The sequence below is a fragment of the Rhinoraja longicauda genome, chromosome 32, assembly GCF_053455715.1.
Source record: "Rhinoraja longicauda isolate Sanriku21f chromosome 32, sRhiLon1.1, whole genome shotgun sequence".
Lineage (NCBI taxonomy): Eukaryota > Metazoa > Chordata > Chondrichthyes > Rajiformes > Arhynchobatidae > Rhinoraja > Rhinoraja longicauda.
In genome coordinates, this window is record NC_135984.1 from 8,702,485 (window position 1) to 8,712,901 (window position 10,417).

Sequence of the window (10,417 nt, forward strand, 5' to 3'; positions counted from 1 at the left end):
CAATCTGGTCCTTTCCAGGGCCATTATTTGCTGCTCTACCTTTTCCTGCTTTGACAGGGCAGTTGTCTGCACTAGCACGTGTACCTCCGTACCACCCATAAAACAGTAATCAAAAGGAATATAACAAATTTGCAAATGAAAAATGTCCTTGATTAGTATATATATCCATGAACTTTATAAAACAAATCACTTTCTCAACTCATTAACCCTTCCAAATGTCCCTCTCCCAACTATGCTATGCAGAGAAGAATAACTAATGGCCTCCTATACAAATTCAAAACATGGCACGAGACACAAAATGCAAATCACAGCTAAAGTCATACACAGTGAGAGGTGATGTAAATGTACCAATGTTTTCATGCAGATTATTTTGCCAACCAAAATTTATATTAACTTTATTTCAGCAAAGATCCATCTGGGTTTAAAAATAAATCCTCATGTGCAATCAGAAGTTTCAAACAGAGTTCAAAATTCTTCAGTTTCAGTTTAACTCATCATAAGATCATGTGATAGGAGTGGAATTGGGCCATTCAGCCCATCAAGTCTACTCCGCCATTCAATCATGGCTGATCTATCTCTCACTCCTAACCCCATTCTCTTGCCTTCTCCCCATAACCTCTGACAACTGCCTATTGTCAGGTGTACCGAGGTAGTGAGAAGCTTTTTGTTGCGTGCTAACCAGTTAGCAGAAACACAATATATGATTACAATCGATCCATTTAGTGTATTGATACATGAGGGATCAGGGAATAACATTATGTAGCACCAAGCAATACTCACAATGAAGGCTACTAAGTGCGAGGATTGGAGCCATTTGCATTTTTTTTATACCATATCTTTCCAAGGCATCCCGAAAAATCTTCTGCTGCTTTACAACCTTGATTGCCTCTTCCAAAGTGGAACACTGAAAATAAAACCATCTTTAGCTTACGAATGAATATGCTCCAGGAGATAATGACACAAAAGAGAATCAGCTTTCATTTAAAAATGGTAAGCACATGTTGTTCCATTCAATACACTGTACACTACCAGTCAATTCTTTCAGAATGGATATACTGCTGACATAAAGCACTATTTTTAGTTACATTAGTCTGAATGAAAGAACCCTTTGTATTCCACAACAGCCATGATTCTTCATTTTACAGGAGTGAAGAATCTTTTTCTTTAGCAAAACAAAGCGTGGAAACACAACAGGTCCAACCCTTTTTTTTAGTTTAGTTTAGTTTAGAGATGCAGTGTGGAAACAGGCCCTTTGGCCCACCGAATCCATACCTACCAGCGATCCCCGCACATTAACACTATCCTACACACACTAGGGACAATTTACACTTATAACAAGCCAATTAATATGCAAACCTGTACATTTTTGGAGTGTGGGAAGATCTCGGAGAAAACCCACGTGGTCACGGGGAGAACGTACAAACTGTACAGACAGCACCCGTAGTCGGGATCAAACCGCGTCTCTGGTGCTGCAATCACTGGAAGGCAGCAACTCTACAGCTGCGCCACCGTGCCGCCCAAAGTGTGGAGAAATGAACAGGTGATGTTTCAGATCAAGAGAACTGCTAAATTTGATTATTTGTTGTTGTGCTGCTTGAAAAAAGTTGTCACAGAGTGGCGCCATTTTGAAAAACAAATGTTGGGACCCTTCCTCACACCAATCACGTCTATTCTCTCCCTGTCGGAACTGCTGTATTCCTCCCACACTTAGACTTTTCCTCAAGATTCCAGTATCTCCTTGTGACTCAAGCATTTTTTTAGGTTTGTTGTGAATAGCCAGGGAAGTTACATGTTACAGAGGAAAAAGTGTTTCCCATCTGAAAATGGACTTAGGTGTAATTAAAATAATGACCACTAGGATAATGCCTGGAGATTATGACCACACCCTGGTGGAGGATATTGTGGTTGTCCACCTATTATACATTTTGATCCATTTTACCAGGAGCTTCTTAATTATGTACTTTATCTCATGCTTAAAACAGTTAAACAAAAACTAGAAAAATAACTTGGTTTTACCTGAACAAGGTTTTCATTAACAACACGAACAAACTGGGTCAGCAGTGGTCGCTCCATCTGCAAAATAATTTGAAAATAAATCAAAAGGCACCCATTAGGAGAGCAGAATGAAACATTATATCACCAGGCCAAGTTTTAGATACTTACAACATTTACCCGCATAATTCCATGTACAGATTCCATAAAATCTATGATCTTCAGTGTTTTGAGATCAAAGTCTTGAAGTTCACCATAACTACAAGAAAAATAGTTACATGAACCTATTGAAGAAACTTACAATACCGTATGCCATACATTTAAACAGTTATCATAGATTCATAGTCATAAAGCAAGGGAAATGGCCCTTTGGCCCAATTCATCCATTCCAACCCAATCTTACCTAATCACATTTGCCCACATTTGATCCATATCCTTCCATGTACATTCCACCTGTCCATATACCTCTCCACGTGTCTTTTACGTTTGATTACTGTACCTGCCTCAACTACCTGCTCTTGCAACTCATTCCATATATCCACCACCCTCTGAATAGAAAAGGCGCCCTTCATTCCACAATGCATTAAACCAGTTATGTCCAAATTCAAAGGCCTGAGACACAATAATTCAAATATTTCACAGATGATTCTGCAATTCTCAACCTCCTTTCACCTGACCTGACAATTGGAATCTCAATATGGCCAAGCATGCAAGGAATGAAACCGGGCATCTGAGATGCTAGGAGAGGTATTTGTGATGCCCAAATGAAAACAATTCTCATTTTAAACACGTTTTTTTGTTTGACCATTCATTTAGATTGTTCTGACTTCCAAATAAATCTTCCACTGAAAAATAACAATCATTGATTAGAATGCAAATACAGTAGAGTCTAGTGGATTGCTAACTTTGAAATTAGGCTACTATTATAGATGTTTGCATGGTTTGATTTGTCCTTCCATTATTAACCTAATTAAAAAGACTCAAAGTTACTATTTTTTCTGGATCTCATTTGCACAGGAATAGGTCCTTTGGTCTACAACGCCTGTGCAGAACATCACTAAATTAAACTAATCTCCTCTGCCTGCCTATGATCCATGTTTCTCCATTCCCTGCACATCCATGTGCCTAATGATTTCTTAGATGCCACTATCATATCTGCCTCCACCACCATCCTTAAAAATATTCTGGCTATTTATCCCATCAATGCCTCGCAAAATTTTATATACTTCTGTCAGGTCTCCCCTCATCCGGTGTTCCAGAGAAAACAATCCTATTAACTAATATCACCTAATACCATCTTTGTACTAATGCCACATAATCCAGGCAGCATTCTAGTAAACCTCTTCTGCACCATCTCCAAAACTTCAACATTGCTCCTGTAATGAGGCGCCCAGAACTGCTTGCAATACTCATAAGCAGCCTAACCAGTCTTATGGATGTGCATCATAATTTCGTAACGTTATCAATGCCCTGACCAATGAAGGTGAATATACTTCTTTACCACTCTACCACTACTGTTTACCAAGCTGCCAGATATACTGCATAACTTACTCCTCGGGTCGGATGAGCTTTGCTTCAACAGGCCAATTCCTGTACAGTTCATCTTTGTAAGGCCGACCAAAAAGAATAGGGCTCAAGAGCTGGATTTTTACAATGTGGCAATATCTCTCCAAAACTGATGTCGTCAGGTAACACCATTGATTGGGGATCAGAACTGGAATTAAGAACATACAAGACCTTAGAAAAAGAACAGTAGCTGTACATCCCAATCTAATTTATCGCTAACACAAAGCTCAGTAGTATTGAGCTAAATAGCAATGATATAGCAGCGAATGTGAAAACTGTATTTTCCCACCCCACTGCCATTGTCAGTCGCCTTTTCAAACTATTGCAGTGCATGGTTAGTTTCAAGACATTTTCTAACACAATTATTACTTTTCTTATGGCAAACAGTCAAACTATCAAACATGATATGCAGAACCCATCAACTTCATGGCTAAATATGACAGAATTTAACTCCATATTTCAATGAAGTGCCTGACAAATAATAAAACCAAAATAAAAATCATCATAACTATTATTTTATAAATATAAAACCCCCTCTTTATATATTCAGAATGTTAGTACAGTATTATGAAGTGCTAAACTCACAATTTAGCTTAGTTCTTTCACCTCAGAGAAAAACACAGCAGAGGAAAGAAGCTAACTTAAAATCAACAAATTGTCATTTGTTCCAGTTGCTATTTTGGCACACCTCCTCGAGTTGTCTTACCTTCAAGGCTTAATTTTGGTGGTTTAAATGGAGGAAACCATGGTTTTGATTCCTGCAAAAACAATGTAATAATTCAAGCAAATCCATCAGTGATTTCCAAATTACATGTCAAATAATGATTAATGTACCCAGCAAGATCGGACTAAAGTTAGCATTTACTTTAGAATCAGATTTTTTTTTTTTAAATAGTCTGCTTTTGTGGCTAAAAAAACTAGTTTCCGAATAAGCACTGGGTCATTTAGGATGAGCACAAGCAGAAATTCCTTGTTGAACTTTGGTAATCTATACCCTAGTTGCTTGGAAATGCTCAATCAGCAGATAGCGTTCAGGCTGAGATGAACAGATCTTTATGTTTTGTATATGTATTTAATTACAAATGGAATAATTCTTTGATAATGAACAATATACAAATTCAAATAATATGCCACTACTGTTATGTTCCATAGTAGTCTCTGAGGTGTGCATGATAGTGCAAGTCTCACCTGGATAATGAACATTCAGTTAACAAATCTTCACTACAACAAAGGGTTTTATTTTATTTAATTGTAACTTGAAGCTTTGTCACTAAAATGAAGGATAGGCAATACATTTGGAATTTGCCTTTCAAATGAGATCCAGAAAAAATAGTAACTTTGAGTCTTTTTGATTAAGTTAATAATGGAAGAACAATTAAAAGAAGATTTTTTTTAAAGAGAATAAAAATATATATTCTCTTCAAAATGACAATAACAGCTTTTGGATGAAAGAACTATGTTTCAGCTTATCAAAATAAGCATGGTTTGCTTTTGATTTCTTGCAATCTTACTAAGAGATTGACAAACGTCCAACTTTTCTCGCCATGCACAACACCTGGTATCCCCCATGAAAATGAGGGGTTCGCTGGATCTATGGCTATCTGTTTTTTGTATTAAGAGATTCTTTATGAACTTAACCTTTTCCGTTAAACAGAGGAAAGATCTACCAATTTGAACTTAAGATCCAAATAACGGTAATTAAAGTATTTAAATTTTATCAACTTTCTTGGTCTGGCTTATTTTCCGCAAACACTACCTAAATATCTGTTTCCAAAATAGTACCACTCTCCATACAATTGGAGGAACACTAGCATTTCAATCCTAAATAGCAAAGACGTTTTAATAAACTCATCTGAAACTGTTAATATAAAGCTGTTGTTTTATTCACTGGGATAACAAATCCAGTTTCCAAAATCTTGTTATATTCACAAAATGCTGGAGTAACTCAGTAGGTCAGGCAGCATCTCGGGAGAGAAGGAATGGGTGACGTTTCGGGTCGAGACCCTTCTTCAGACTGATGTCGGGGGTGGGACAAAGGAAGGAAATAGGTGGAGACAGGAAGATAGAGGGAGATCTGGGAAGGAGGAGGGGAAGGGAGGGACAAAGGAGCTATCTGAAGTTGGAGAAGTCGACGTTCATACCACCGGGCCGCAAACTGCCCAGGCGAAATATGAGGTGCTGCTCCTCCAATTTCCGGCGTGCCTCACTATGGCACTGGAGGAGGCCCATGACAGAGAGGTCAGACTGGGAATAGGAGGGGGAGTTAAAGTGCTGGGCCACCGGGAGATCAGTTGCGTTAATGCGGACCGAGCGCAGGTGTTCAGCGAAGCGATCGCCGAGCCTGCGCTTGGTCTCGCCGATATAGATAAGTTGACATCTAGAGCAGCGGATGCAATAGATGAGGTTGGAGGAGGTGCAGGTGAACCTCTGCCTCACCTGGAAAGAATGTTTGGGTCCTTTGATGGAGTTGAGGGGGGAGGTAAAGGGACAGGTGTTGCATCTCGTGCGGTTGCAAGGGCAAGTGCCCGGGGTTAGGGTGGTTTGGGTAGGAAGGGACGAGTGGACCAGGGAGTTGCGGAGGGAACGGTCTCTGCGGAACGCAGAGAGGGGAGGGGATGGGAAGATATGGCCAGTGGTGGGGTCCTGTTGTAGGTGACGGAAATGTTAGTGGATAATATGTTGGATCCGCTGGCTGGTGGGATGGAAGGTGAGAACGAGGGGGATCCTGTCCTTGTTGCGAGTGTGGGGATGGGGAGCAAGAGCGGAGCTGCGGGATGTAGAAGAGACCCTAGTGAGAGCCTCATCTATAATGGAGGAGGGAAAAACGAGGACATCTCGGAAGCCCTAGTGTGAAACACCTCATCCCGGGCGCAGATGCGGCGTAGACGGAGGAATTGGGAGTAGGGGATAGACTTTTTGCAGGGGACCGGGTGGGAAGAAGTGTAGTCCAGATAGCTGTGCGAGTCGGTGGGCTTGTCACTAGTTTTTCTCCTGTGATGGAGATGGTGAGGTCCAGAAACGGGAGGGAGATGTCAGAGATAGTCCAGGTATATTTAAGGGCAGGATGGAAATTGGAGGTGAAGTGTATAAAGTCAGTGAGTTCTGCATGGGTGCAAGAGGTAGCACCAATGCAGTCGTCGATGTAGCGGAGGTAGAGTTCGGGGATGGGGCCAGTGTACGTCTGGAACAGGGATTGTTCGACGTACCCAACAAAGAGGCAGGCGTAGCTAGGGCCCATGCGAGTGCCCATAGCTACGCCTCTGGTTTGGAGGAAGTGGGAGGAGTCAAAGGAGAAGTTGTTGAGGGTAAGAACCAGCTCTGCTAGGCGGAGGAGAGTGTTGGTCGATGGGGATTGGCTGCTTCTACGGTCGAGGAAGAAACGGAGGGCTTCGAGACCATCCTTGTGGGGGATGGAAGTGTAGAGTGACTGGACATCCATGGTGAAAATGAGGGAGTGGGGGCCTGGGAACCGGAAGTTATCCAGGAGATGGAGAGCGTGTGAGGTGTCTTGGACGTAGGTGGGGAGGGATTTGACCAGGGGGGATAGGATGGAGTCGAGGTAGGTAGAGTGTTGTCTGCAGATTGTTCAGAAAAGGATGGTGACCCACACAATCAGAGATTAGGGGGATCTTTATAGTGGGAATGTTGTCATTATGTTACAATATTATTTTTTAATATTGCAGTAAATGTCACAGATTTAAGATTCCAATTGTCAAATAAAAAGTACTTTTATGTTAAAAAAAAAGCAGTTCTACTCTTTCGTAATGACTTACCTCGTCAGAGGAAACTATATTAGGTAAATCACTTGAATCAGACGTGGAACTTTCTTCATTGACCCAAAGCAATGGGACCATAATTGCAATAAAGGAACTGGAGTATTAAAATTCAACATTTAATATTTCCCAACACCTTCTGGCAACCAATTTTCTCCTAACAAAACAAAAATAGATAATCACCAATTTCAGCATGCAATATTATTAAAACTCCCACATGTTTTCACTGGGCTAGGCACACACTCATTTAAAAATTAACATGCAGTTGAAATGTAAACAAAAATAAAATGCAACTAACTATCGCCCCATGCAAAATAAACTTAACCCTGCGTGTGGCTGCATGCACACTTGCACATACCCTGGCACTTAACAACTCAAGGCTAATGCTTATATGTGAATGCTGCTTTAAAAAAACCCCAACAAACTGCTTAAAGACCTCAGCAGATCAAGCAGCTTCTGTGGAGGCAGAGGGATAGAATAGTTGACCTGAAAAAATATATTCTGTTCCATACCTATGGATGGCTGAGGTGTTGGTGTTTGGGTGACTTGCAAAAAATAACATTTCATAGAATACCTATCACTTCTCAGATCGCTACTAAAAGCAACAAGGTATATTTGATGCATGGTCACTGTTTAAATATGCAAAGAGCAAGCTCTCTCTCAAACAGCAATATGATAATAATAAGATAATGACTTATTCCCCCGTTACCTGGCTTCTGAATAGTCCTTCCATAAACTAGGGTACTGTCCGAATCACCTCTACTCCATTGCGCTTTCTGGACTGTCTATGGAACTGATGCACTACAATGCTGAGAACTATATTCTACATTCAGCATCATCCCTTTTGCTTTACTTCTTGTACTTGAGTTGGCTTGTTTGTACATCTGTATAGTATTATCGGATGGCATGCTAACTGTAAATAATAATAAACCTATGCCTAATTCTGGTTTATTGGTGAAAAAAGACAAAGTGCCCGAATAACTCAGCGGGTCAGGCAGCATCTCGGAAGAACACAGATAGACGACGTTTCGGGTTGGGGCCCTTCCTCAGACTGATTCCGATTAGCTGATGCTAACTAACATATAAATATTGACTAGGAAACCAAGGTGTTCTTCTCTTGTTCAAAATACATCATCCAAAAAATCCAAGTGTGGCATTCCCCTATGACTGAGTTGTTGACAGTACTGATGATGCAGAGTTTGCTCAGCCCTGCCCCTCCAGCAGTGCACTACTTCCCTGTTGCTGCACTGCCAGATCAGTGTTTTGTGCTCAGGACAAGGGGTTACAGGGGAGAGCGAGCACATGGGTTTTGGGGGAGGGTCACTGGGGAGGTTTATTGGGTAAGAGGGCACAGGGAATGGTTATTGGGAAGGTAATTTTAGGAAGGGTACGGAAAGGCATAGGATGGGGTACTGGTGGAGGAGTGCACAGGAGAAACCGGGGGGGGGGGGTTATTGGAGAATGGGGGGGGCGGGGTTATTGGAGTATGGGGGGGTCGGGTTATAAAAGAATGGGGGGGCTGTGGGGGTTATTGGGGAATGGGGGGGTTATTGAGGAATGGGGGGATGGGGGGGTATTGGGGAATGGGGAGTTATTGGGGAATGGGGGGATGGGGGGGTATTGGGGAATGGGGAGTTATTGGGGAATGGGGGGGCTATTGGGGAATGGGGGGCAGTTATTGGAGAATGGGGGGGACGGGGGTTATTGGGGAATGGGAGGACAGGGGTTATTGGGGAATGGGGGGGCTATTGGGGAATGGGGGGCAGTTATTGGAGAATGGGGGGGACGGGGGTTATTGGGGAATGGGAGGACAGGGGTTATTGGGGAATGGGGGGATGGGAGGGTTATTGAGGAATGGGGAGATGGGGGGGTTATTGGTGAATGGGGGGGGCGGGGGGGGTTATTGGGGAATGAGGGGCAGTTATTGGAGAATGGGGGGACGGGGGGTTATTGGGGAATGGGGGCCGGGGGGGGGGGTTACTGGGGAATGGGGGGTTATAGGGGAATGGGTGGGTTATTGGGGAATGGGGGGACGGGAGGGTTATTGGGGAATGGGGGGGGTTATTGGGGAATGGGGTGCGGTTATTGGAGAATGGGGGGATGTGGGTTATTGGGGAATGGGGGGTTATTGGGGGACGGAGGGGTTATTGGGGAATGGGGGGCAGGGGGTTATTGGGGAATGGGGGGACGGGAGGGTTATTGGGGAATGGGGGGCCGGGGGGGGTTACTGGGGAATGGGGGGTTATTGGGGAATGGGGGGATGGGTGGGTTATTGGGGAATGGGGGGACGGGAGGCCGGGGGGGGTTACTGGGGAATGGGGGGTTATTGGGGAATGGGGGGCAGGGGGGTTACTGGGGAATGGAGGGCCGGGGGGGGTTACTGGGGAATGGGGGGCCGGGGGGGGTTACTGGGGAATGGGGGGACGGGAGGGTTGTTGGGGAATGGGGGGACGGGAGGGTTGTTGGGAAATGGTGGGCGGTTATTGGAGAATGGGGGGACGTGGGTTATTGTGGAATGGGGGGCAGGGGGTTATTGGGGAATGGGGGGTATTGGGGAACGGGGGACGGGGGCTTATTGAGGAAAGGGAGAGATTGGGGAAGGCACAAGTAAGGGATATTGGAGAAAGAGGTACAGAAGAGGATACAAGGGGAAGGGGGCAACAAAGGGTGTCGATACCAGCGGCTGCTCTCCTGCTGTCCTCAACTAAACTTCAACCGGGCCGCAGGGACCGCTTGCAGGGCGGCGAACGCTTCTGACAGCGCCCGCTGCCGCTCCGACAACTCGGTGTGGCCGCAAACACCCACCTCAAACCCGCCACCACCGTCGCTGCCTCTCCCCCCACCAGCACTCACCGTCCGGCCAGAAAATGGCGGCCCCGCCACACATCTCGCGAGAGTGGGCGGCGTGACCGCAGGGCACGCTGGACATTGTAGTCCACCCACCACAATGAGCCACCAAGGGCTTGTGTGAGAAAATAACTGCAGATACTGATACAAATCGAAGTATATTTATTCACAAAATGCTGGAGTAACTCAGCGGGTCAGGCAGCATCTCAGGAGAGAAGGAATGGGTGACGTTTCGGGTC

At 44.1% G+C, this 10,417-nt stretch overlaps 1 protein-coding gene across 4 annotated transcripts in view; it reads right to left on the bottom strand.

Annotated features, from left to right (window-relative positions):
* The window catches only part of LOC144608645 (uncharacterized), a 64,480-nt gene extending 54,304 nt beyond the window's left edge, over positions 1 to 10,176 (bottom strand). For 2 of the 4 annotated variants that reach the window (XM_078426621.1, XM_078426619.1), the window contains exons 1-7: positions 10,137 to 10,176; positions 7,332 to 7,488; positions 4,265 to 4,316; positions 3,544 to 3,706; positions 2,164 to 2,251; positions 2,017 to 2,073; positions 781 to 904 (exon numbers count right to left, since the gene is read on the bottom strand). In XM_078426621.1, coding sequence (XP_078282747.1) covers positions 781 to 904; positions 2,017 to 2,073; positions 2,164 to 2,251; positions 3,544 to 3,706; positions 4,265 to 4,316; positions 7,332 to 7,412 — 565 coding nt within the window. In that variant the 5' untranslated portion in view covers positions 7,413 to 7,488; positions 10,137 to 10,176. The other 2 variants (XM_078426620.1, XM_078426623.1) reach the window with 2 other exon arrangements.
* Between the last annotated feature and the right edge of the window lie 241 nt (positions 10,177 to 10,417).